Consider the following 27692-nt stretch of genomic DNA (forward strand, 5'->3'; position numbering starts at 1 on the left):
TTTTATTCTGGGCACAAGTATGGATTACAGCCCACTATACAGTCTTGTCACAAGTCAGGAGCAGAGATGTACCTTCCTTCCTTTGCAGGAAATCTAACCCATGTAAAAGTGCTGAATACTCATAAGCAGGGAAAGCCTGTGAGCTTAGTCCAATACCCTTAACCCCGGCAAAACTTTCATTTTGTAAGGTGACTTGAAAGATAAATTACTCCAATAGGAAGTAGGAAAGTAAATTAAAATAGTGATGTTACTTTGGAGTGGGTGTTACTTTTGAAATGGATGAAACTCCCCTTCCTTTCACTGAGCCTGGATTTGCTGCGTTCCCCCTCCCCTTGCCTGTGGAAGAGGAGATGGCCCACTCAGCTCAGGCTGGGAGCCTGGCTGTGTGTCCTCAACTGACAGTCCTGCCCTTACTCTTGTCTTTTTACAAAATCAAAAACAAGCCCAGAGGAATTTAAACCTGCTGGTTTTGTTCTGTTAAGAAATACCAACCACAAACCTGTTTTTCTTGCTTTCTTGATGGAGAGGGAAAGGCAGTATATGGAGAAGGAACTGAAAATGAGAGGCCGCATCAAATTGATGTTTGTTCCTGTGAAGGTGGAGAAGGCTGGCTGGAAGGGTTAAACAGGCCTGTTTTTTGAAAGCAGTGGAGAAAAAGGGCATGACAGCAAAAAATATTAAAAATAAAACCAAAACATAAAACAGCCTGTAAAGACAGAGTTGGGCAAAAGCTTTTAATGTGAAGAGTCATATACACATATGGAATAAATTAGTGAGAAAGGGCATGGAAAAAAACCCATCTTAAATGTGTATTTAAAAGCAAAAGAGCAAGGGGGGGGGGTGAAAGAAGAGACATGGGATGTTGCTAAAGGAACACAATGACAGACAGTGTAGGAGCCAGCAGGAAATGGTAGCAAAACAGCTTCCAGCAAAAGGCCCAGTGGGGCCAATGGTGTTCAGCTATTTTGATTTGTCCAAGACTTTTGTGGTATCCTCCCTGCTAATTTAACATGGAGGCACAGTGAAGTGCATGGAAAAGGGAAGTAAAACACCTGATCCCTCATTCTGGGAATCCCTGGGGACTGTAGGGCAGGAGGAAGAAGTAAGAGGAAAGGAGCGGGTATTCATTGCAAAATATTCCCCTTGGCTGCCACCCAAGAATTCCTATGGGAACCTAGGGTACTTTTGGCATGTGGGGTGCCAGCAAACAAACCAACCTTATCTACACCACAAAAAATTCAAGCTGCACTGGTTATCTGCATGCATTGACAAGGGCAGCTGCACTCAGGACTGTTCTGGTTCCTATCTGTTTTGCTCCCTATGTTTCTCCATGCTTCCAGCATGGAGAGGGCTCCATCGTGGCTACAGAAACAAAGTTAACTTAACTTGTCCTTGTCTACACTTGCAGCTAATTCACTTTCAGCCCTGGTTTAGCCACTCCTGTTGCTGACACCTGTTGTCAGCAGTTGGTAATTTCTTTTTTTCAGGACAAGCCTACATTGCCCTGGAGCTCAGAAAGGGCCTTAAATTAGACTTAATTCTATTCAGATGTAGTTAGCAGTATTTAATTAGCACAGTCCTGAAGCAAAAGTCAGTCTATTCCTTGGATCACTAGAGTGCATTCCAGATACTTTCCATATTGTTGCAGGAGTCTGACCTTTTTTTTTTTATTTATTTATTTTTAATTTTTAGCCCAAGAAATGTGCTGGGACTTTTCAAGCACTTTCAGAGTAGGGACCATATCTTAATACATGGATTCCTTTGAAGATGGCTTCCTGCTTGTTTGCAATTGCAAAACTTCGCTGAGGCAATTAGCATGATTGCAGACAGGGGAATGTGACATTAGGAAAGCATTTAATGTATTCTCAGCATCTGTTACAGTACTGCTGCATATGGAAACCATGGGGAGATGCCAGCACTATGGGTAGGACTCAACTTGCTTCCATTTGACTGACTAGAAGTTTGCATCCAGTCTGAACTAGACTTACAGGTACTCTCTGTAGCCAGTGAACAAACACAAGCATATCCAGCGGGTGATTCACCTATCCCAGCTGGTGTCCTAGAGAAGAATGATGACTTGTCTTCTGATGGTGCTTCATTTTCTGGGAAAATGAGTAGTTCAGACTAGGAATCCTATACTATGCAGCTAAAATTAGGTGGCTTGAATCCTCTTGTGATCACTGGAAACTGCCCCAGAAATTATGAGCCAATGCCAGTTTCACCTCCGTGGACTGTTAGCTGAGAAACTATGAAATCTTCAGCTTGCCAGAAGAGTTCAGTTTCCCAGAAAGTGATGCAGGAGCTGGCAAGAAGATACTCTATGGGAATAAGAAGAAAGGGGAATGTATCAGCCGTAACAGAGACAAATCCCATCCTTAAGATTAAAAGGCTTAGCTGTGTTATCTAAGCAGAGAAGGATGCTCTAGGAGCTATTTCTTTTAACTTTGCTGCTTTTTCATTAATTTTCTTGCCCATTTTCTCCCTTATTTCTACAGAGATGCCTATACCACATGGCTAGAACATCATCCTCCTTTAATCCATTTTTAAATGGAGGTTCAGATGAGACTACTGAACTGCTTATGTTAAAGCCTATTAGTTCTCCTTTGATAAAATATTTTCATTTTGTGTGACATAATTAAATATGAAAACAAAGAAATAGAGAGAATTAATAACACATATATAATTTAAAAGAAATACCTATATTTTGAACCCTGAACATGAAACAATTGCAGAAGCAGATCTTGAGAGTTTTGTTTTGGTAGAGTTCTTTTAATAACCTAGGCCTAGACTTTAAGAAATTAGCCTGAAGCTTGAGTCAATGTGATCATTTTCAATCAGCTGTTAGGGACAAACATCTTGCTTCTTTGAATTTAAGTATCTTTGAGTACTCTAAGTACTTTTAATATTTTGAGCCCTTGAGTATCTCCATCTGTCTGAAAGAAGGAATCCATCCCCTAAAAACACTCAGATGGGGCACTGTTACAGAGATCATCCTGCTCACCTTCCCTCTTCTCCAAACCCTTGTTCCCTTCGCTGTCACAAACATTAGAATGGCTGTATGCTGAGACAAGTTGGGGAAATAGTCCTGGGGCTACTACTGAGTTTAGCATTTGTTTAGTTGGTTAGAACATGGTACTAATGAACACCAAGGTTGTGGGTTTGATCTCTGTAGATCAAGAGCTGGACTGGATGATCTTTGTGGGTCCCTTCCAAGTCAGAATGTTCTGTGATTCTTTCCTTCCTTAGAAAGACTTCTTTTTGGCCTCTGTTTCCCTCTTCCTCAGTTGTCAAAGTGCAACTGTTCGTAGCAGTGCTGCAAAATCATCTGGATTATTCCTCCCCCACAATCATTTTTTTGCTATTTGTTTTCTTACTTCTCAGTTTCATTTTAAAGACCTTGCTTAATGTTGAAGTGGGAATAAGTGGTCAAAGGTGGCAAAGGACAGAAACCTCTTAAATTGGCTTTGTGATATTGTAGTGAAGTTGTGAAGTGTATGGTGCAGCAAACCATGCCGTGCTGGTGCTGGGGCCAGGAGCTCAGCTGTGGGTTGCCAGGCTTTTGGGACTGGACACCATCCTTTTGCAGCCCTGCTGAAGCTGAGAAGCAGTGTCTGTCCATCTTCAGACCACACCATGCTGTCCACTTCTCATCCAGGTTTTTGGGGAGCTCTGTCAGGCTGAGGGGCACATAGGCTTGCGACAACTCTCTTATGCAATACAGGCTGTATCTGCTTGCTCTTGCCAGATTGTGGAAATCTGCAAATAATTGCAAAGTCTGCCAGTTTAATTGGCTTGTGGTGTATTTACACAGATAGGTGAAGTCTTCCACACCAATATTTTCCAGAGAGACTTAGTAGTCTCTCAGCTTTAAGATACTCAATATGGGAGACCTTAAAAGCAATATGTTTCCATAGATTTTTTTAAGAGAATCACCCCCAAACTGAAGTAATCCAAATTATAAATCATCCAGAAATCCCTTGCACCAGAGACCTTGAGATGAGGGATCTTTCACAGTAGCTTGATGTAAGCAAAACTAAATTCATAAAAATAATACAACACATCTTAACACATCATTTATTCAGCAGAAAAATTCAGTGTGAATGTGTATGTGTGCAGGCACTTTTACAGGAAGCATAATGAATAAAGAAAAATTTGTAAAATGAGGGAAGGAGGAAAAGAAAGATATTTAATTTCATGTGTGAGTCGGCTGTTGTTGTTGTTGTTATTTTTTTAATGAGGTACAAAATGTTACTGTGGAACATTGTCCCTGTGTGCCCTGGCCCTTTTCCAGGCCTAGAGCTAAGTACTTATTGGGGAAAAGAAAGCATAGTACTTGACTTTTTGAAAGACAGGCTATTATTGCTTGTTAGAAGCTGAAAAGGAAAAGAATCAAATTACTTAGTAATTAAATAAAAACACTCTGAAATTGTTCAGAAGTAGCCCCCAGGGCCAAAATTACTTATGCCCAATATCTGAATGTACAAAAGAAAAACAGTTTATTAGCATTATCATCAGCTTTTTCCATTAAGAATTTGAAGGAAGACAAGAAAGTTGTAGTAGATACTGTTGTTCTCACTGAATGATTCCACTAAATCACCCTTACAAAAATTAGAAATTTGTAAGAAGAAATAAATGCCTGTTGTAAAACATTGTTAGGGTCATTAACAGAAGAGATAGGACCACCTTAAAATAAATTCAATTAAATCAAATCAAAACAGTTTTCACAAGCAGGAAGCTGATGCAGCAACATGATCTTGATGTAGGTATTATTGAGAATGTGACCCTGGAAGTCTGTACAACTGAATGAAGCTGAGATGTCCTAGTGCTAAAGTCACTCTCTAAAACAGAACTTCAGCTGCTTTGAACAAAAGCTAGTTGGCTTTTTAAAGTCTTCCCAAATACTTCTCCAGATCATATGTTCAGAGCTGAAGTCAACTTTTCACTTGTACAGCCAAAGGGGACCTTGGCTTCTGGTATGAGCATTTCTCACTATTTTGTTGTGTCGATTAGTTTTTTGTCTTAAAGCTCATGGTCCTGAAGCCATGCTACTGCTAAAGAGCTTTGAATTCTTCCTTTGCAATAGAATGAACTTCTGGTTCCTGCGGATAAGGAACAATTCTCAAAAAGCAGAAGAAATTATAATGAACTCAAACATTTATTTTTTTCAAACTCAGCATTATTAAAACTCTTAAGCACCCTTGCACCCTCAGAGCCATACCCTCCTTAGGTGCCTCTTTCCCACCAGGCATACTGAGAAGGTTTATTACCAACCAACTTCTAGAGCATTAGAAACAGGTTTTTAAAGGTACTTAGACACTTGAAAGACTTTGAGGAGTTGGCCCTGAGGTCTCAACAGGCTTAATTTGGCCTGGTGGGTGGCTAACTAGTGTCTTTTGATTGCCAAGTGCTGACAGTTGGGGTTTTTGTTTCTAACTCTGGAGCTGAGCAAACCAACCTCACCAGAGCGAGACAACCCCAATGCAGGGTCTAGCAAGGCCTAATAGTTGGTTCCAAAGACTTTCAAAGAGCATTTTAGAAAGGGCTCCCTGCTAGCCTGAGAAGCTCAGGCTGCCCATAGGTTCTTAAGCCCCACTTGAAACAACAGGGTGCTGTAGGTTCAAGAAATGTTCAGACACCCATAAGGCCAAGTGAGGGCTTGGATTAATTTTTGGTAATTTTTGTTATTTTGGAAGGGCAAAGGATTTCTGAGAGGTTGCACATGGCTTGGGAGTGCTAGAGAACATCAGGAATAGAAGAAACTTTTTAGGACCTTGTTATAGAGATCCAAAGAGTAATTTTTGGGTCAGACCATAGGTTTTGTGGCTTCTGTGATTTCCCACCTGTCTTTTGCAGACTTGAGGTGGGAAGCAACAGTAGAACAGGAGAATTTCCTAGGCCTCTCATAGTATTAGCTGTGGTTTATTGTTGTCATTCAAGTAAGTTATTAAATACAAACTGTGATATTTGCAATGCTAACTTTATCCTCTGCAAACACTTTGAGTAAACGTTGTTCTCATAAAGCCTTTCAAACTAGAGATAACAAGGTGACATCCTTTAAAATGATACTTTCAGGTACTCCTCTTTGAATAGATGTCCCAGTTTAGCTGCTGGCAGTCAGACCAAAGCGAGTAACCATGAAGCTTGTGAGAGTCAAAAACCACAACAGATTAGGCCTCTGCTCAGAGAAATGTTTAACTCCTTCAGAGGGAAACCCAGAACATGTGCTGTTAAATAGAAGGGCTCTCTTTTTCCATCTTTCTCATAAGCCACTGAAATCATGTCCACAGTGCATTTTGCAGTAGACTGGCTTCAGTGAAAAAAAATTTGCCTTTTGACTTGCCAGCTTGCTCTACTTTTTAGGCATGGATGGTTTAGATCATCCATGAATAGGATTAGGAGCACTGATGCAGACTGTTGGTAACTGGGCTCAGGAGGCTCTTGCCCTGGCAAGACTACCACTGCTGGGCATGACTGGCTGGCTGGGTGTAGAGCACTTCTTTTTACAAAAGCATGTAGTGACAGGACAAGGGGGAATGGATTCAAACTGAAAGACCGTAGATTTAGATTAGATATTAGGAAAAAGTTCTTTACTCTGAGGGTGGTGAGGCACTGGAACAGGCTGCACAGAGAAGCTGTGGATGCCCCATCCCTGGAAGGGTTCAAGGCCAGGTTGCATGGACCTCTGAACAATGTTGTCTAGTGAAAGATGTCACTGCTCATGGCAGCGTGGTTGGAACTGGATGATCTTTAAAGTCTGTTCCAAGCCAGACCATTCTGTGACTCTATGATTCTATGAAATGCGAATCACCTACCTCATAATTATTTTCTTGTTGCCAGATGCTTGCAGAGTCCACTTTCAAATTTTCTCTGTAATGACATCACATTACTGTAGGTTAATGCCCTGGCTTTTGCATTCCGGAGCTGTACAATTCCCTTGCTAGGCTGGTTAACACAAACAAGATGTGGTACTGTAAAAACAGAGCATTTTCAACAGCTAAAAGTCTAAACAGATTAGGAAAAGGGTGAGGGAAGACATGTAGGTGCCAAGAGTTGCAGCAATGTGCAGTAACCTGGCCAAGGGAAGCCAGAACCAGAACTCAGATCTCAAGCCCTGAGACGGATCTGTTACTTAATGCCCTCATTTTGGTATGTGAGATGGGTCATCTTCCTTAAAGGGTTTAGAAAGTAGCTAGACCAGTTCCTCTGTTTACATAAGGAAGATGTTTGTAGACCTCTTGATCCTTAGGCAATTAATATAGGCCATTGGGGAAAGAAAAAAAAAAGTAAAAGAAAAAACCCCCAAATTAAAGGAAAAATAAAGGGGGGGAGGGGAAGGGAGGGGAGAAAAAGGAGAAATAAATGGAAAAAGAAAAAGGAAAGCTGGGCTAGATTTTCATGTAAATGACACCCAGAATGCCTAAAATTCTAACAGATGCAGATGTTTTTATGTCAGGTTATTTTTTTGATGAACAGCCTCTTTGTGGTCAGCTGTAAGCATCACATTTACATAGTTCTGTATTTCTGAAAAAGCCTGTTGCATGAAGCTGGGATCATACCAAATGAAAACAAAACATAACACTAACAAAAAATAATAAGCTTTTCCAACAATGTTCAGTAACTGACTTAGAGATTAGTGTTGCATTCTGGAAAAAAAAATTATCCAGGTACCATATAATTTCATGCACTAAAAACTTTAAACATTTCAGAGGAACATAACGTATGACACAGGCTGTTTTTATTTAATGAATGGCTGTAAGTAATGGGGCCAGCATCCCTTCTCACAGATGAACGCCTTGTGCCAAGAGCATTGCTGTACAATGTGTCATCACTTGGGAACCTAAAGAATTGTGCTTGAGAAAACATTGCTACAAAATATCATCCCCTTCCCAGAAAGGTTCACTTCAGGCTTTGTAGAAAAACAGGACAGCTCATTTCCACTGCACATAATTCATCTGTTGGGAAACTTTGTTAAAGGCATAGGTGGCAGAGCAAGGGGATGGAAGACTGTTTAATCTCGTAGTGACAATAATAGTTCATTGTTATTATTGCTCCTCAGCTCTTGCATTGCACCTTCTGTACTCAGCGGGCTTTACAAACACAAAGCAGTTAATCCCTTTGCACCATGGGGTGGGGGTAAGGGGTTGTTGGGGGTCTGTGCAGAGGTGCACGGCTGGAGCTGAAGTTTCTCACCTGAGCAGGGCTTGTCTTCAGCCTGAGGTACTGCTGCTGCCAGGGCAACCACAGCAGGAGCTGAGACCTTTGTCCAATTTATTTGTACCTGACAATGTTCTGTGTGTTTTGCATTGTGACTGGGACAGGGAGAGGAAGGAGGGGAGGGGGAGAAGAGAGGGGAGGGGAAGAGGAGGTGGGAGGGGAAGGGAGGGGAAGGGAAAGGAAGGTTGGGTTAGGTTAGGTTAGGTTAGGTTAGGTTAGGTTAGGTTAGGGAAGGCAAAGGGAAGGGGAAGGGGGAAGGGAAGAAGGAAGGGAAGAAGGAAGGAAAGGGGAGAGGAAAGGGGAGGGGAAGGGAAATTTAGCTGCCATGAGAATCCTCTAGTTAAGATTCTTATGTTATAAACTTGCTATTCTAGCAAAGTGGCATAGCTCATATGATGTATTAAACGGGAACTCTTATAGAGATGGGAGTTAGACTGGATTGAAAATGCTTTCATTTGTATGGTGTGCTTTCTTCAGAGAAATTAGGTCAGTTTACAACAAGCAATCAATCTACTGATTTAAGGCTCACTTCTCCAATAGTAGTGTTTGCGGGGTTAACTCAACATTAGCACGTGTGAGTGTATGTATTTATTTTTAGGAACTGCATATGAACATCCTCTTCCTTGTCCCTGGTGTGAAAAAGGAAAAGTTGGTAACAGAAGGGTGCATTGCTGCTGGCCTCACCTTCTTCAAGAGCAGTTTAAGCTCACTCCTATTTTCCACTTCAAACAAAATGAAAAAAAAATGTCTGAGCAATACCAGGAGTCTTCCCTGACATAAAATTAGGGTATTTTAGAAGGACTTTAGCAAGTCAAGAGAAGGCTGGTGAGAAGCTGAGAGCTCCAAAGAGAAAAGAATGAGTACTTTCAGTGCTAATAATTTAACCTCTATTTCCTGCAGACATAATTGTATAACCTGCCCTACAGTTATAGCATACTGAAGGCATTTCTGGCAGATTACCTGTTTTTAAAAACAAATTCCATTAAGGACAACTACAAGCTGTGCCTGCAGCCATTACCCTATCAAAATCCCTTGAACCAGTCCTCACACCCTGAACACATGCAAGGTTGGTGCAGGTGTGTGACAAGGCCCATAGCCCCGGCCACAACTGCTCCCCACCTGCAGTAAGGGAAAAGGAGAGCAGAGCCTCATGGAAGTGCCAGGCAGCGGGGATGAGAGCGGGGGACAGCCCAGGTGGGCAGTCAGGGTGCGTTAAGGAGGGAGGCCGAGCCCTGGCATTGGTCTGATCTCTGTCCTTAGGCTCCCTCTAGAGTTTACATCAAATGAGCAAAAGTTCTCAAACTCCACTTGCAGAGGAGGGTGGCATCTCCTAGCTCCCCTTGGCACTGCTCCGGTCTTGGACACTGCTAGATTATGTCCCAGGGCTTCGTAAGCTGAAATGGCTGTTTCCTTCCTGATGGTCCCTGCTGCTGAACCTCATCGGGCCCTAATCCTGCCTGGAAGGGTTCCTGTTAAGCATGTTATGAATATCTCCAGTGTGCTAAGGTGACTTTTTGGGCCTGCACCTTGAATGTTATGGTGACTCTACCCCACACCTCTTGAAGAAATTAGCAATTTGCCTGAAAAACTGGTGAGCTATGGAAACAGCATTGGCTCAGTAACAGCTGAGATGGGTTAGGAGCAAATTTCCTCAAGTTTCCAGCTTTCAAATGGCCATGGCATGTCCCTGCCTTCTTTATCCACAACTCTGGAAGACATCCTGTGGAGAAGCTCAGGTATGATTCCCAGTTTCCCCACTATTTGCAAGGGAACATTTAACATCCCAAGCAACCCAGATGCTTTATGTGTGCAGTTCAGATGTGCTTTGCTGGTTAACTTGAGAGCCTTATAAAGTGCTAGGGAAGGAGGGTGGCCAAAAAGAAGATGGGAAGCTTGCCTAGGCGATTCTGGAGGAAAGAAAAACAGCAAGAAGCTCTGCCAGTGGAAAAGCCCAAACAAGAGAGAGGAGAGGGGTAGTGGGAAGAGAGGGGACAGGGTGTTCAGAGGCTATTAGAAGAGCAGGACATTCTTTGCCTGGATCTCCCTGTAAACACTCCTCCCTCCTTCCTGGTTTACTCCCCTAAGTTTTGTTTGGGGCTTGGGTTTTTTTGTTGTTGTTGTTTGTTTTCCTTTCTTTCTTTAATCCTCTCCTCCGTTCTTTGACTGGCTACATTTTCAGCTTAAACGGCCACAGAGCGAGGAAAAAAAGGGCGATGAGAGGCTGCGGCTTTGCGGGGGCGCTTCAGATCTCGCCCCCCTCCTCATCCCCACCCCGCACACCACGCACCGCCTCCCCCCGCAGCCCCACTGCTGTGCCCCTATTTTGCAAGACGATGGCGCTCTCATCTTGCCACAGCTTTACTTCGGCTCTCTCGAGTATATTTTTTTCCTGTATTTTTTTTTTCCACGCTTCACTGCTACTACGGGCGGGCGCCTGACTCTCTCCCGATTTGCTGCAGCCATCGGGGGTGCCTGACTGTAAACAAAACACTTTAGATCATGGCAAGGTCGCTGCAGACACAGCTTTTTTTTTTCTTTTGCAGCCGCAGCGATTTAAGGTGGACTGCCGAGAACGAAACGAAGTGAAGCGGGGACGAGCCGAAAGAGGCGCGGGGACAGATCCCAGCCCAGAGCACGCCTGTGGATGCTCCAGGGATGCGGATGCAATTTTAACCCCCTTCCTGATCATTTGTCCCAGCGCGGCTGCGGGTGTACACCCCTTCCCCCTTTCCCTCTTCTCAGCCACTCGGAGAAAAGAGAGAGTCATAGGAAAGGATAGAGGGATAAGCCAAGGGCCAGACCACTTGTATTTCGTATTCTCTGTTGCTTCAATCAATGGCTTAAATTATTTGCGCTCGCCCTCCCCCCCCCCCCCCCCCGCCCCGCCCCTTTGGGTTTAGTTATTTGTGCTCAATATACTTGTACAGCATTCAGGGATTCAGTCCCAGGCCCTTATGCTGAGGGAGTATAAACAGTACAACAACAAAAAACCCAGAAGTTTCTTGTGCTCTAGTAACTTGGTTTTTTGTTTTCCAAAGGCTAGAGATAAATCAGTGCTCTGTTGCACTGCCGTTGTGTTCCTCGTTCTTTATCTGTGAGGCATGGAGTCTTTTCCAGTGTTTCACAGCCCCGTTGCCTTTTTTTTTTTTTTTTTTTTTTTTTTTTAGTTTTTGTCTGCTATGTGTTTCTGCTCTGGTACGATGTCATAATTCTAAAGGCAAGGAGTTTGCCTTTCTTTTGTGGACTAGGGAGACAAGCAGTATTTCACAGGGAGCAGACACTGGGAACTCCTCACCTAAGGAGTCACCGGTGGGACATTCAGCAGGTTACTAGCAGGCAAGCCCCCTACAGCAGGATGAGCCCTGGCCATCCTCAAGGAGCCCCCAGACATATTTTGCAGATCACTCCATTACAACTCTCTTGTATAGATCAACAAAACAAGCTCAGCGTCCCATGCCTGACAGAGAAAATGACGTTTAAAATGGAACTTCCTTGCTGGTGGCAATGGAAGTCAAAGACAGGAAAGCACAGAGAAATGAAGATGAAATCCTGCAAATACAGCAGATGTAGGCCCCACCTTTCCAGCTGACACAGTTTTATCATCGACTTGCAACTTCAAAAAAATTCTCAGGTCCTGCAGACATGTGAATGTCAGCTTTAATTTTCTGTAAGTGAATTGCTAGAACTTGTGGTCACTGAGAGGACTTGGAAAACAACTTCTGAGTACTAAAAAACCTAGCATACAAATAAAAATAGCATGGCTAATATTATATTTCAACCTTGTGGTTTTTAAACTAATCTCATTTGTATTTCTTTTTTTTCTGCCTGTGCACATCATACTTTTGAACTCGAGTCTGATGATACTGAGATTACTCTGGCAGTGGTGGGAGCAGAAGCTGGAGGTGACTACCTAATGAAGGGCATCAGACTGCTGTGGCCTGGGCTTGAGCGCTGTGTAATGTTTGTGCCTCTTCTACAGTGTGTTCAGAATTTGGTGTATCAGTTCAGAAAAGCAACTGAAAGCAAGGGTTTCAGTGGCCCACTAAAACTGTAGATGCTAAACCAGGGTAAGTCAGTGTGTATAAGTACAGCACAGGGTAAAAACTCCAAGGTCTTCAAGGCCAAATCCATTTACTGTCCTTTCAGCCAGTTAAACCCAATTGTGTTGACCCCTGCCTTGTTGAGATAGCTTGTCACAGGTATAGCCCTGCCCCTCCCACAAAGCAAAATTTGGACAGGGTTGCTCTGCCTGCAGAGGAGATGTGCCCAGATGGATTGGTGTGAAAAGCCTTCAGGGTCCTCCACAGATTTAGGCACAAGATCTGGGCCCCTGAAAGTGTCAAAACTTTTAGTGCCTGAGAGAACCCACAGTGACCCACAACACATTGAGGGGGTTGCCCTGCTTGTTGAGGGAAGATGGCTGTGGAAGGGGTGGGAGTCAAGGAGAGCAGAGAGAAGGACACTGTTACTCTTATATTCATCACACCTGCCGTAACAATACAAGGAACTTGCTTAGAAAATTGCTGGCTGTGACTCTTGGCTCATTTAAATTTTTGAGCAGACAACTAGGACAAACCCCAGTGCTTTTATTTTCTTTCCCGTGCTTGCTGAGATCTGAAATCACAGTAGAGGTTATTTTAGAGACCTTTCTTCCCCTAGTTCTTTCTTTGCCGGAAGGCAGCAAGAGGTGGTCTTGACTCTGGGACCCCAGTGGGGTCAGGGTGCTGCGGGATGGGATGTTTGTCCCCCCTGGATTCCCCGGTGTGGCAAGCTCCCCCACTTGCCTCGAGTTTGCTACAACCCCGGACCTCGCCAGGGATGTGCCGTTAGAGCTCAACCCAAAAAAACTAGAGCGGTGGGGAGCCTCTCGTTACAGCACTGAACCAAATCGCCACCAGTCGCCACCATTCCTCAGGCCGCTTGGGCAAGCAACGGGACGGGGTGGGTGTTTTTGGGGGAGTGATGGGCACAAACCCCTCCGGGCCGGGGCTTTGCGGAGGGGCAGAGGAGAGCAGCTCTGGCGGGGCTTTCCCACTCCTCTCGCCTTCTCCATCGCTCCGGGTCTTAATCCCCCGCCTTCCCCGCAGCACGGCTTCGCCCGACTCAGCTCGGCCCAGCTAGAGAGCAGTCGCTTCTTCCCGTCCCACCTTTAGAGCCGGCGGCGGCAGCGAGGTAGGGCCGGGCCGACGGGGCGGTGCCCGCCGCTGTAACCAATGGCTCGGCCGGGCTGTTTAAATAGACTTGTCCTGTCAATCAATTTCTTCTTCGTCAGCCTCCCTTCAATCGCCATATTGGGCAACCGAGAAAAGGGCTCGTCTCCCCTTGTTTTTTTCCGTCTCGCTTTTACTACGCGGCGGCGGTACGAGCGGCAGGGGCATCACCATCGCCGGCGCGTCGGGACCGCGGAGGGCAGCGCCGCGCTCCGCCTGCGCGCTCCTCCCGGGCACCGCTCCTCCACCCGCCCGGGGCTCCCCGGCGGCGGCACCGACACCGGAGGCTCTCGGGGCTCATCCCCGGGCAGGCGCTTATGCAAGGGCGCCTCCTCGCCCCTTCTCCGCGGGCCGAGGGCGAGCGGAGCCGAGGCGGGGCCGGAGCGCGGGGCAGCGCGGAGAGGAGACGCGGAGAGGAGCCGCTTGGCGCCGGGAAATAAAGGGCAGCGGAGAGGCGGCGGCCAGGGGAGAGAGAGCAGCGAGCACAACAACCGCCACTTGGAAGCAGGAGAGCGCGGGGAGATGTCAAACGTCCGTATTTCTAATGGGAGCCCTACCCTGGAGCGCATGGAGGCTAGGCAGTCGGAGTACCCGAAGCCGTCAGCGTGCAGGAACCTCTTCGGACCGGTGAATCACGAAGAGTTAAACAAGGAGTTGAAGAAGCACCTGCAGGAGATGGAGGAGGCTTACCAGAGGAAGTGGAATTTCGATTTCCAGAATCACAAGCCGCTGGAAGGCAGGTACGAGTGGCAAGCCGTGGAGAAGGGAAGCTCGCCCGACTTCTACTTTAGACCCCCCCGGCTACGGAAAGCCGTCTGCAAGTCCGCCGGCCGCCAGAGTTTGGATGTAAACGGGAATTGCCAAACCGTGGGTTTTGTCGGTTCTCAGGGAATCTCAGAGGACACTCACTGTTCAGCTCCAAAGACTGATGTTTCAGGAAATCAGACGGACTTAGCAGAGCAGTGCACTGGGCAAAGGAAAAGACCCGCGGCCGATGGTAACGTACCCCCGCGAAAGCGACAGCGCTCAGCTCCGCGCCCTACTCGTGTCAGCGCCGGGGCTCCCGGCGCCTTCGCCCCTGCCACGCGTGGCCCTGCCGCCGTGGGCTGTGCCACCCTGGGCACCGTCTCGGCGTGGGCCCCTCATCCCCCACCCCCTAAAAAAGCCCGGGTACTGTTTGCAGTCCCGGGGGGTCCTGCGTTGAGTGGGAGCCGGGAGATGATTTGCAAGGAAGAGCCCTTAGATGCGAGTCATCCCCCCCGACCTTTCGCCGCCCCTCTGCGGGGACCCGACCTTTTGCCCAGGTGGGAGGAGGTTCACAGCGCTCAGCAAAATACGAGTATGGATTTTAGCCGAAAAGAGGGAACTTGGATCTCCCACCTAGAGACAAACCCATTTCCCCTCCCCCTCCTTGCATCACGTAGCTGATACCTGACATGGGGATCCGGGAATGTTCCCCCTCGGCTCCATCTATCCACCCTGGATGCCGAGCAAACATCTAGAACGAAAATATTTTAATGTCGCTTCCCCCACCCGTTTTTAATTTTCCCCTCCTAGATTCCTCTCCTCAAAATAAAAGAGCCAACACAACAGAAGAAGAGGTTTCAGAAGACTCCCCCAGTGCCAGTTCAGTGGAGCAAACACCCAAGAAATCAAGCCCGAGAAGACATCAAACGTAAAGCCTTTAGGTAGGTTCCCTTTAGGGTCTAGCATCAGGATGCAAATAAGGGAAAGAAAGTGTGACCAAGTGGCAATCCCCGCGTCTGTAAAGGGGTAGAAGGGTGCTTCGGGCCCCTGTGGGCTCGCTGAGGGGTGTTTTCTCCGACGAACGGCGCCTTTCCCCAAGCGCTTGGGGATGGGTGTGTGTTGGAAGGTGGGGAGTGGGAGGCGCAGGGCTTGAAAAGAACAAAACAAGTGGGGGAGCGCAGCGCTGGACTGCGAAGCGTCAGAGGGCTGGGGCAGGGGCTGTGGGAGCCCCGGTCGCGGTGGGACTGACCTCCCCCCCTCCTCCAGGACTGGGACTGGAGTCAGGGAGGGTCCTCTCACAAGGACTGTGCGGGTGGAGGGACGGAGTTTGAAACGCGACTGATGGATCATGTCAGATGCCAGGGGATTTCAGGGGGGCTTCCCGTGTCTCCCGCCCCGGAGCCTTTTTTACCTCCAGGGGCAGCGTTGCCGTCGCTTGTCGCGGCCAGCTCCCACTTTAGGAGATAAAAGTCAAGAAGTTTGGTCTAAGGGGAAACCGGGCACTTTCCTAAAATTCGAGCAACGCAAGATTGTTTATTTTTTGTTGCCTCCCCCCTCTCCCCCCCCCGCCCGCTGGTTTGGTTTGGTTTGGTTTTAGAGGCTGGCAGAGGGTAGGGAGTGGGTTAATGGGAGCTCAGTTGTGTTATGGTTTTTTTTCCCCCTGCCCCCCCTTCTTCTTGTTTTGTTTTAAGGCGAGGGCTGGGGCGGAGAGAGTTGGTAAATTGCGCCGGCGGTTTGGGAGCCGAGGTTAGGAGCGAGGTTTACAAAAACGATTTGCGATTGTGCAGAAAGAGATTAAGCTGTAAAGCAGAAGTTGCAACAAATTAGTCCCGCTGGGGTGAGCCGTGGCGGAGCGCGGCAGCCTGCGCGGCCATGCGAATGCCGCTACTACCGCCCACTTTTTTTTTTTTTTTTGAGGTGGGTGAAGGAGGGCTCCCGCCGCCCCCGCTTTCGCCGCCGAGGGGTGAAAAGGGCCGGGGCCGGCTGGGGGGCTGCGGGCAGCGCGGCCCCGGCCCGGCCCGACGGGGCGGCGGCGGCGGCTCCGCCCGGCCACGGCCCGCCCGCCCCGGGGATGCCGTGTCGGTTTGAACCGGTTGCGCCGCGGATGGCGTTTCTTTTCGGTGTTTTCTAATCACTTTCTCCCGCGTCTTCTTTATTTATTCCTCTCCCCACCCTGTTGCAGAGCGGAAGATGTGCGTGTCCTCGTTTATCAGGTGCGGCGGGGGGGCGATGAAGCGAGGAAGATGTGAAGTTGTAGTGGACAAGAAAAATACATATCGCCGATCTCCGTGGGATGGAGGTCCTGTACAAGCACTGAAAAAAAAAACAACAACAAAACCAACAACAGCAACAAAACAACATCAACAAAAAACAAACAATAACACTAAATTTTAGGCACTCTTAAAAGACCTGCCTCTAAAAGCATTGGATGTAGCATTGTGCAATTAGGTGTTTCCTTATTTGCTTCATTGTACTACCTGTGTATATAGTTTTTACGTTATGTAGCACATAAAACTTGTTGGGGGGAGGGAGGGACTGTAAGAGGGTGACCGATTGGAACTTGCTTTCACAATCTAGCAAGCAAATCTATGAAGAGAAGCAGTGTAGGTTTTGTATTACTTAAAGATGTATTGTCCCTTTAAGTGGGTCCACAGTATTTTTCCTTTTTTTTTTCCTTAGTGTATCATCGTGGTGATCCTGTTCAGAGCAGATTATTTTAGGCTGCTTGTGAAATTTCTTTCTACAGCATTAAGCTGAAGAGGTGGGAGCTGTGATGATTCCGTTATATAGTAGCAAAAGTTCCCTTCCCCCCTCAAATCCATATACCAAAATTGAATGCCTGTAAAAGTTGTGTAAAATCATCCCACCTGATTACATTTTGCGTGTCGGGGTTTTTTTTTGTTTGGATTTTTTTACCTAATCGGGAAGGCTTTTGCTCTGAATCTTGAAGATTGTTGTTTTCTGATCTGACCCACTTTGTGAAGGGTTTGTGTGTGAGAAGAAAAGGGATACTACATCTTTAAACAGTATTTCTACGTTGCCTGTGTACCTGTATGTAAAAATAAAAAAAAAGTTTGAAGTGTACCTGTGTACATAACTCTGTAAAGACACTGAGAAATTATACTAACTTATTTATGTTAAAAGATTTTTTTAATCTAGAAAACAATATTTTTCCCCATAAAGCCAAAGTGGCATGTTTTTGTGCATTTGTAAATGCTCTATTTGGTAGACTTTTTAGAGGTTTTTTTTTGTTTGGGTTTTTTCTTTTTTCTTTTTCTGATAATTAATATGGCTGTGCTTAAAAGATTGCAGACTGAGCCAATTTAATTTTTTTTGTAATGTGTGGGGGAAAAAAAATCCAGATTGATATTGTTTCACATCAAGCAATCAATAAAACTGCCATATATAAGAAATATGGTCTTCATTAATGTGTGTTTCAACCTCCCTCAGCCTGGCACTGGAGGAAACAAGATTCCTTCAAGAAATAACAGCAATTTTCCTTTGGGTATCTCTTCATGTGTCTCTAGTGCAGGTGAAAGTAAAGAATGCAGTACCCTTAGTGCAATGATACCATTTCTTCATGGAAGGGTGACCCAGGGCAGTAGTAGAGTGACCATTCCTGGAGGGATTTAAAAGACGTGTAGATGTGGCACTTGGGGTCATGGTTTAGTGGTCGATTTGGCAGTGCTGGGTTAACGGTTGGAGTCGATAGATCTTAAGATAGATCTTTTCCAACCTAAATAATTCTGAGTCCCCTGGGTGATAACTGGGGGGGGATGTGCCCTGTTAATGCAAAAGAGTGGGATTTCCTGTATCATAATTTTTTTTTCTGAGAGAGAAGATGGATTTCATACACTTAGTCGTTTGACTCCTAAGGTTTGAAATTCGAGCCTAAATGAGCCTTCTGGGCCGGGACCAGAGAGCCACCACATCCTTCATTCCCCGGTGAGCTCTCGGGGCCCGTGCCAGCAACATCCTCCTCTCCGACGGCTCCGCGCAAAGCCCCGGTGTGTGTTCCCCCTCGGCAGCCGCGGCCACAGCTCTCAAAGATGGCGCCTCGCACTCCCCTGTCCCGGCAGATGCTGGTGCAGGCAGCGGCCACCCCCCCGCTTCGCCCGGGTCCTCCACCGGCGTCCCGCATCACCCTCGCGTCATTCCAGGACCTCGAGAGGTGCAGAGGGCCGGGCACCGTCGGAGAGAGGTGGTGGATGGCACCGGAGGTTGGCGGAGGGGGCGCGGGTCCCCGTGGTGCGGTCCCCGAGGGGGTCGGGGGCTGCCCAGCCCCTCCGCCCTACCCGCCACGCCCGGCAAGGTGCGAGCGTCCCCCCCCCCCCCCCCCCGCGCCGCTGCTCTCTGCCCCCACCTCCCCGGCGATGCAGGGGAGAGGCCATCCCCAGGGCTTGCGAGAAATAAATTAACACGTAAATTAACAAAACTGGGGCGGAGGGGGGAGCACAGCCCAGTGCGAGGCTCGCCCAAGTTCTCCCCCTTCCCCGGTGCAACGCGATCCTGTTGTTTATCCCGGCCGTGCTCGGGCTCGCCCTCGCTCCGAAACCTCTCCGCGAACGCAGTGCCGGCCTGGCGATGGGCAGGAATGGGGAGAGGGCAGCGAGCCGCCCGCCACCAGCCGGCCCCCGACTCGGGCAGAGAGTGGCAGAGGGGAGGGAGCGGGTACGGCCAGCGCTGGCGATGGATTTCCCTCCCTCGCCGGCTGCGAAGGACCGCTGGACACCCTGCCCTCAGCCCGCAGGCGCTCGCTGACCCGCTCCTCCTGCCCCCCGCCGTGTCACTCCACGCCGCCCTGTCGCGTGGTGCGAGGGGGTGTGCGAAACGCCGGCCGGTAAACGTGGAAAACACTCGCAAAAACTAAAGACAGAAAAGAAACAAAAAAGTTACGTGTTTACTTTTGGCTTTTTTGGTGGTGGTTTGGCTTTTTTATTTCCCCATCACTAACAAAGTAATCTCGACGGAAAACAAATACCGGCGCCACCCTGAGCCGGCCTATCCCCGCGGCCAGCGAAAGCCAAACCCCGTCGGGCGGGGGCCGGCGCTGTAGCCCCCGGGCTGGGGAACGGGGCGGCGGCCGGGGTCCCACCCGGTTCTCCATCACGTAGGGTTTGGATGTGCCTTTTGCCCGCCCCTCTCTTATTACTTTTTTTTTTCTTCCGTTGTTGTCGCGGCCGTTCGAGGGGGCTTCTCGCCCTGCGCCGCACCCAAGAGCCAGCCCTGCTTCCGCAGCCGCTACCCCCCCCCCCCCCCCCGCCTCCTCCGCGCAGTGACCCCCCCCGCCGCGGGGGATGCGCGGAGCCAAATGCGGGGGAACCCCCCCCCCGCCCCACCCGAAACGGGGAGGGGGAGGGCGGCAAACGCCCAAGCCCGTCCCGCGCCCCCTGCTTTGTGGCGTTGGGGGCAGCGCGTTGTCGCCCCGCGGGGTTGGCGCTGCTCGTTGCGGCGGCGGAGCCCGGCAGGGAATTAAGGTGGTGCCGAGCCAGGCCTGCGCAGCAGAGGCAAATTTTAAAATTTTGTTTCCCCCTCCCCCTTCCTCCTCCTCGCCGCAGCGTTTCCTCCTCGGGCGGCTGGAGGCAACCTTGCCTCGCTGCTTTCTTGTGCCTGGCACCGCTCCGCGGGACGGGGGGAAGGGAGCGGGGCGGGGCGCGGCCACGGCTCGCCCCGTCTGATGCAACAGGCGTGGCCGCCCCGCGGGGTGCGCGCGCAGCTGGTCTCCCTGCCTCCCTCCATCCCTTCCTCTGTCCCTTCCCCCCGCCCTTCCCACGCTTCCCCCGTCTTGCTCTCCGTTCTCTCCCGGCTTACACGTACGCGCGGGGCCGCGCCCACCCGCACATTCACTTGCGCGGCCCCGCGCGGCCCGCCGTGACGGGGAGGGGGTTCTCCCTCTCCCGGGCGTGCCCGTGGCCGTCGATCCGGTCGCCGTGGGGTTGCGGGGCTCCCCCGGCAGCCGGGCGGGCCCGCTGGGAGCCCCCCAGTCCCCCTAGCTCGGTTTTAAGGGCCACATCCCTCCTGCTGTGTCCCGCGCCGGGAGCGGGGCTTCCCCTCGCGGCGGAGAACGGGGACAGCCCCGTGGGAAGCGAGTGTAGGGCCGTGCTACGGGAAGGGTTGGTTTTCCCTTACATAAAGCCGCGTTTTGCCGTGTCAGAGGAGAGGGATATGACCCTTAGCAGGAATATCTTGGACGTGGATCTGACCATTTTGCACTGGAGACGTTTAGCTGGAAGAGAAAGTACTAACAGTGTGTCCTTAAAGTCAACACGCATTGCTTTTCAGCTATGCATTCAACCTCTTCCTCAGATGGGGAAGTTAGCTGGAAAACGATGTTTTCCTACATGTATACTGATCTTTTTGTCTAAGGAGTTTCAGCTGAATAAAACCTGAAAAACACTGAATTTAATTTTCAAAGAAAACATTTTACTTCAGAAATGCAAGCATGTTTTGTTTCAACATCTTATGGTGTTTTATTATTATTTAAAAGTAATCTATCCCCATTTGTTACTTTGGTTTTTTTTTTAAATACCCACCAAAGGGAAATGTCCATGGTATAAAGGCTTTAATAAAATGTGATCTGTGGTTAAATAATGAGATTATATTGGATGAATTGTTTTGCTCTGTCCCCAAATGGGATATTTTCTGCTTTGATTTTTACTGGAAAACCCTCGAAGACTTTCTGCACTTTTAAAATATTGATTCCACCCCTCTGTTCCCCGTCTAATGTTTTGTTTACCTACTGAGCTGAAAAAAGACATTTTTTTCATGCTGGGCAGGTTATATCTGCACTTGTGTTTTGCTGAGTTTCATCTGGGCTCAGCCACCTCCTCGATCCAGGCAGCTAGTGTTCCTTTCCTCTCCCTGCCTGCTTTCTGCCTTGCGCACATCAGTCATTGCAGGACTCAAAATTACGCAAAAAAATAGAGGTGAATGTGTTTTTCTCCTCTTTTTTTTTCTTCTTTTTAATTAAGAAAAATATTGCCAATTCCCTTTATGTAAAAGGTGAGCAAATGTATAAATCCTAGAATCTAAAATTAATAATGATACTATAAATATAAAAATAATGATATATAACAATAATATGCAAAGGGAAACTGCCTAAAAAATACACCAGCATTGGACTACCTACTTCTCCCTGGAGAAAACAAGCCAAAAGGGACAACAGCTACAAAAGTCCCCCAAAAGGAGGTTACTAGTGATGCAAACCAATCACTAATGAAGGGGCTCTGGTCACTACAGGGCTTTTACCCCAGCACCTGTCATTGCCCTCTCCTTGTTCAATGGGTGTGGTGGCAGAGGGGCAGCAGTGCAGAGGTAGTGAGGGGCCTGGGCATGCCCTGGGACTGCAGTGGGGGCAAAAGCAAGAGGAAAAGGACTCTCTCTAGTAGCATGGGCAGAAAGTATCCTGAAGGTGAAACCAAGATTGGGAGCTTTTCTTCTTCCAGGTCTCCCATGACAGGTGGGGACATTTGTGATTTGCACCAGGGTCAGCTTCCAGCCCCAAGCTGCCATTGCAGCAGCTCAGCAATGTCCCAGCCTCGGAGAGTTTAGAGCTTCTGGCTGCCTGCATAGGAGAAACAAGCAGTACAGAAGCATGATAAGTTCAAAGGAGTGGAGGGTGGAGAAGACCAGGGTGACACTGATGTCCTGCAGTCAGCACGCTTCCCAAAGTGGCTGTCTTTTCACAGAGCACTACCAGCTACTCTAGGCCTCATCCACAGACAGGCTGTAAGCTAACTGAACTTGTTTGCTCTCAGAAGGGGCCAGCATATGTTCATGTATGCCTGTCTGCAATTGAGATATGCTCAAGTTAAACAGATACAGGTTTTTTTCCTTTTTTTGCCCCTCCCCACGGGTGCAGCTGTGCATCAGTGGAGTGCATCTGTCCTGTGCATGGTCACTGGAGAGGGGACAGCTCTGCCTCTTGCCTGTTCCCACTGCTCCTGCACTCTGCTGTCACTGAGGAGTGGGATTTGGGATAACCCCTCTGAACTCCTTCCATTTCCCAGATGTCCCTGGCTGTGCATACTCTCCTGTCTTAATAAACCTGCTAATCCACAGGTTCTCCAAAAGCAAAGGGCACAAGTAGTGTATTTGCTGTTGAGGTGCTATAGGATCCTGTGAGGATCTGCTCTCAGGTCTCTGGGGCAATACTCTGGCTTTTTGGGAAGGGAGTGTTGCAGTGGCAGGTAACACATTACATGGTGGGCTGCCACAGCCAGTGTCACTGCAGTGTCACTGCAGTGGAAGACTCCAGTTCATGGCCCAGCTGAAGCTGGCTGACCTGGATGGGTGCTTGTGGCAGGTTTGCTGCGCTGCACTAGCAGGGGCTGCCCTGCTCCCTCTTGGCAGTTTGGCACCTGCCAGCCAGCTCTGGGTGGAAGCGCGGAACAACACACCTTGTGGTTTAGTGTTCCCTATCCACAAAGACAGGCTGTGCCAGTTTAAGCTTTTATACCTGGCCGACCTACTGCGCCTGCAGCTGTTTGGAGGAGCCAGCAGGCAGGAACATTAGTTTCAATCCAATTTTATCCTTGGCCTCCCATCTGAGACTTCAAGCAAGGATTCCAGTCGTGGGCAGATACCCCATTTTGTGTGCTCCAGACACTACTCCCACGAAGACCAAGCGGTCCTTTACATGGAGGCCAAAAATGCAACCGTTGCCTGATAAAGCCTTTTGGTCATGACTGGCTCTACCCAGGTTGAAACTGGGGACCTTCAAGTGCAGAAAGGGCTCCCTTATCCCGCTGCTACCTGGGCAAGTTGGAATAGCTCTACAGGCAGATGGCTGCGTCCCAGTAAGCATAGTTGCAGCTGTGGTCCTCAGTGTCTTTGAGAAGAAAAGCTGAAGGTCTGGGACTGACCATACTGTAAATTTTTCCTGCCAGATGTGAAGCCTGGAGTTGAAGCTGTAAGGTTGGTAACCTTGTATACCACCCAAACTTCCTTCCCCCCCGCCCCACCCCCTGCCCAGGAACGTAGTGATAAATTGTTCCCAGCTGAGCTGCTGGCTTTCTGATGTATATGTTTTATTCTAGTTAGGGACTGATGATCAGAAGGGAGGACACATGCAGACGCAGATGAATATAGATATTTATTTATTTTTATTAGTCAATTAGTGGAAGAGAGACCTCTACTGGCTCAGCTCACAGAGCTGCTGCTGTACCTTGGCCACTCCACCAACCACAGCTTGTGGGATTTCTCTCTCATCTTCACCAACTTGGGAAATTTACTCCTGGGTCACAGACATTTGCCAAGGAAAGCTAAGAAGCAACCTTCCATGTTTTCTTATTAAAAGATCCAGCATGTGAGGAGTTCCTCAGCTGCAGTTGCTAGCACATGAATTTGTAACAGCATTTGTTGTAAGTAAAGCAAGTAAAGTAGCTTATTTCCTTTAGAAGATGAATCTTGGGCACTGAAGCATGGCAGAGAATTAGAGTCTTATTGATACTGGAGGACAAAGCAGCAGGGTGTTTTCATCTACTCCATTGATTTCAGTTGCATTTTATTCTCTTTAGGTTCATCCTCCAAGCTGCAATGAGGATGGCTTCAGAAACCATCTCTTTTGGGTCAAGGCTGTTCAGCCTCTGCTGTCAGTTGGACATATGTTGACTCCTACCTGGGCCATGCCTGGGGTCAATAATCACTGGAGGCTTCTCTTCCTGGAATGGAGAAAAGTTAATATACAGCCATTTTTTTCTAGCAAAACTATCTTTATCCCAAACCCAAATAATGCAAAAGGCTTGCTGTTTGCAAACAGGTGGAGCTGGGTGAGCCAGTAGTGTAAGGCCTTTAAGTCCTGAGCAGCTGCCAGTCTGGCTGAAAGCAACAGAGGCAATAGTTTCAGAGCTAAGTAGAGCTACGAAGTTGATCAAGGGACTGGAGCATCTGTCTTACGAGGAAAGGCTGAGGGAACTGGACTGTTCAGCCTTGAGAAGAGATGACTGAGTGGGGACCTCATGAATATCTACAACATCTGAAGGAGAAGTGCCAAGAAGATGGAGCCAGGCTCTTCTCAGTGGTGCCCAGCAATAGGACAAGAGACACTAGGCAGAAACTTAGGCACAGGAAATTCCACCTGAATATGAGGAATTAACTTCTTTACTATGCATTGACCATGCACTGGAACAGATTCCCCAGAGACGGTGTGGAGTCTCCCTCACTGGAGATAGTTAAGAATTGTTGGGACAAAATCCTATGCCGCCATGTGGTCTGGAATGACCCTGCTTGAGCAGGAAGGTTGGACCAGAGAGCCCACTGTGGTCCCTTCCAACCTGACCCATTCTGTGATTCTGAGTACTGCTGGAATGCTGGCTTAGGCATCCCATTCCTTCCTCATCCAGCCTACTCACTCCTGCCTCTGGCATTGCTAGTGATTTCCCACCTTCCCTTCTCTGCTGTTGGTTTGTGTGTTGTGTTTTTTTTTCCCCAGGTGGATCCATTTCTGGCCTAGTTCATCACCCAGCTGGCACTAGCAACCTGGCCAGCACAGTGGGTGGGAATGAGCAAGCTGACAGCACTATCATGAAATCACAGCCTGTGAGCTGATAGTGTCTTATTTGTTCTATGCAGTAAAGCAAAAATTAAATATTAAAAATTGTGTTGGACAACTGCTGTCTCCATCTTATGGTTATTGAGGTTTGCTGGAAGGTATTGGGCAGTCTCTGGTACTGCAGCCCAGAGTTCTGCCTTTCAGCTTTCTTCTCACATCTCTGGCTCTCAAAATCTGCTCCACAAATGACCTGAAATCTGCTTAGCTGGGGAAACAGAGGTTGATGTCAACAGCCTGAAATTTCTGCATTGTTGGCCAGAGAATCACTATCACAAGAGGTATTCCAGAGAGATCTACTAAGTCACAGTTGTTCACATTTTGTAGGAAATTGGCCTGGATGCAAAGACAGAGAAATATGTAACAGTGGCTTCTGGAGCTGCAGGCTCTGCATTTATCATCACCACCACTGTGAAATCATAACCTGCAATGAGAAACTTTTGTTATCCCATGGCCAGCTCCCTGCATTTCTTGTGTGCTTCGTGGATTGCTGTCACTCTGTCTCCAGGTGCTGCCCACATCTGTGTTCTGTGCATAGTGTAAGGTCACGATAAAGAGGAGAGGGCACTGCAGCCAGAAAGCCACTTAGAGGCCTCCCAAGGTGATGAACCTATTAGAAAGCACAGTTGCCACCTAGTGTGACAGTCCTTACTCCTGTAAGTCTTGGACAGCTTGGTGTAGTAGGTACTGTCACTGTACGTTTACTGACAGATCTCTGTAGCAAAAGCACTTGCTTTCTTTCAAAAGAAGTTGCTCTGTAACCACCTTTTACACCTTTTTCTTTCACCTTACCTGCCTGAACCCCTTTTTCAGTCACTGAGTGGTGAGAGCACCCACTATTTGCAGACATTAATTACCTTTTCTGCCTGGAGGGGACCAAGTCTCTTTTCTCTCTGAAGGGTGTTCTGGGTGCTGGATTTTTGGTGTGCCTGGATCCTGCTGTCCTTGTGAGCTGCTCCATCCTTAAAAAAAAGAAAAAACAAAGAAAAGGGGATAAAAAGGGAAAAAAGTAAAGAAATATTCTGAATATTGTCTTTTCAGGTAGGAGCTAGAACATTGTTCTGAGATGAGTTTCCGAGATGTTAAGAATAAAAGGCTGGCTTTTTTTCCCCTTTCCTTTCATCCTTACTGTCTCCTTCGAGGCCTTTGAGATCCCTGTGGGAAGAAAAGCTTTACAGACCTGATCAGTTCAGGTCTTAGGATGTGGAAGTCCCCAAGATCAGCTAACCTCACTGTAGCAGGTTAAGTCCTCTAATATATTTATTTAAAATCTGACTTAAAAGCATACCTCTAATATCTACAGCTTACTGCATCACTACCTCCTGATGCCTTTTACTACTCCATCCAGTTTGCACTTGTACTGTTGCATTTGTTTGAAATTGCTCTTGGTGCACCACATCATGTCCTATCTGTCACTCTCACCCTAAATTGTAGTTCTTGTCTGAAAACAATGATACCGACGGTATTTGATTTAGCTAATCTGTTCAGCACAAAAAAGAAAGAGAGTCTTGTCTCCTAGTTGCTCTACTGAATGGCAGTGGTGCAATTTGCATTGCCCTCATTCATACTCAGTGTCTCAGAGGGCTTTGCTGGCTGACCATGTTACATAGGTGATTTATTAGGATTTAAGGAACCACTGCTACTTCTTGCAGAAACCTGTCCTGTGTTTCTGAGTTCAGTGGCTTGGAATAGGAGAGTTGCATCAAGCTCATGTCTTTTGTCTTTATATTCCAGGTGCTTGGTGGCTTGAATATCTATCTGTAAAAAATCTGAATTCCAGACTAAGGATGATATTTTCAAAACTCTTGCTTTTCAGAAGGGATCAAAGAATCTCAGAATAGTTTTGGTTGGAAGGAACTTTTAAAGGTCCCCTGATTCAACTGCCCCTGCAATAAGCAATGACTTGTTCAACTAGATCATGTTGCTCAGAGCCCCATTCAACCTTGCCTTAAATGTTTCCACAGAAGGGGCATCTACAACCTCTCTGGGCAACCTGTTCCAGTGCCTCACAACTCTCATTGTAAACAATTTCAGATCAAGGGTATGTGTTAAGCTTGTCTGTCCAGGAGACACAGGGTTTCTCAAGGACCAGTCCAAGACCAAATGGCAGAAATTCCACCAAGGGAAATCACAAACTTAGTTCTTTCTGCTCTCAGTTTAAAGTATGCTTCCTGGTGCTGATGTCTCTTTGGTAGAAAAGATCTAGAAGCACCTTAAAAGAGAACTGCTGTTTGAGGAAGCCCATTTTGGGGTGAAGCTGCATCATCATGGTGCTTTATAAGTAAGCAATTTCATCACTTCAGAGTTAGGAAGTACAAGGTGTGCTCATGGCAGTGCTACTTAGGCAGGAAACAGGCACATGAAAGACAGACCTGGAGTACCTTGGGTTCAAACTGGATCTGCTTCCAGCTGACCAGCCAGGTGCTTCTGAGCGGGACTTTTTCCCAGTTCCTGGATGTTCTGCATGGGTTTTGCATGAAGCCCCAGCTGAAGGGCTTGTTGTGAGTACTTGCTCAGGGTAAGAGTGCTTTGTGCTTACCCTCTACAGTTTGTTTCTTCATTGGCCAGAAGAGTTCAGTGCACTGGGTTCCTCATTGTGTAGATTGTGTGTGCCTTTTAAAAACCAAAAAATTGTTTGGTGGAACAATGTTTTGTTAATGTGGAGAAATTACAGAATATAAAACTGATATGCAAATTATTATTTTGTCTTATGACAGAAAAAGCTGTGATTTATAAATCCCATGGCCATTATTAGACCTTTCATGGTACAAATCTCAGTGCTGAGGATACTGTGATGCTCCTTGGAAAACTCTGTAAGCCAAAAAACTAGTCTGTTCCTCTTGGCCCTCTGAGGTCATGATAAGTACATTGAAAGGAGCCTATGAACCTTTGTGGTGATGAGACTTTCATTGGGGCATTTAGTTGCAGAATATGGGTCTTGAGTAACCATTTGGGAATGCAGTTGCTATGTT

The 27692-nt window shown here is 47.6% G+C and overlaps 1 protein-coding gene across 1 annotated transcript; it reads left to right on the plus strand.

The window, feature by feature from the left end:
* Window positions 1-13457: 13457 nt before the first annotated feature.
* CDKN1B (cyclin dependent kinase inhibitor 1B) lies at window positions 13458-17584 on the plus strand. Its single transcript, XM_071551439.1, has 3 exons — window positions 13458-14421; window positions 14982-15112; window positions 16354-17584. The coding sequence occupies exons 1-2, from the start codon at window positions 13947-13949 to the stop codon at window positions 15101-15103; spliced, it is 597 nt and encodes a 198-aa protein (XP_071407540.1). The 5' UTR covers window positions 13458-13946; the 3' UTR covers window positions 15104-15112; window positions 16354-17584.
* The last annotated feature ends 10108 nt before the right edge of the window (window positions 17585-27692 follow it).

This window comes from Pithys albifrons, chromosome 3, assembly GCF_047495875.1.
Source record: "Pithys albifrons albifrons isolate INPA30051 chromosome 3, PitAlb_v1, whole genome shotgun sequence".
Taxonomy (NCBI): domain Eukaryota; kingdom Metazoa; phylum Chordata; class Aves; order Passeriformes; family Thamnophilidae; genus Pithys; species Pithys albifrons.

Bases quoted from the DNA above. Each gene is read 5' to 3' on its own strand.
- CDKN1B (XM_071551439.1), top strand. From the start codon at position 13,947: ATGTCAAACGTCCGTATTTCTAATGGGAGCCCTACCCTGGAGCGCATG. The intron at 14,422-14,981 runs GTAACGTACCCC...TTCCCCTCCTAG, and splicing joins GAAAAGACCCGCGGCCGATG to ATTCCTCTCCTCAAAATAAA.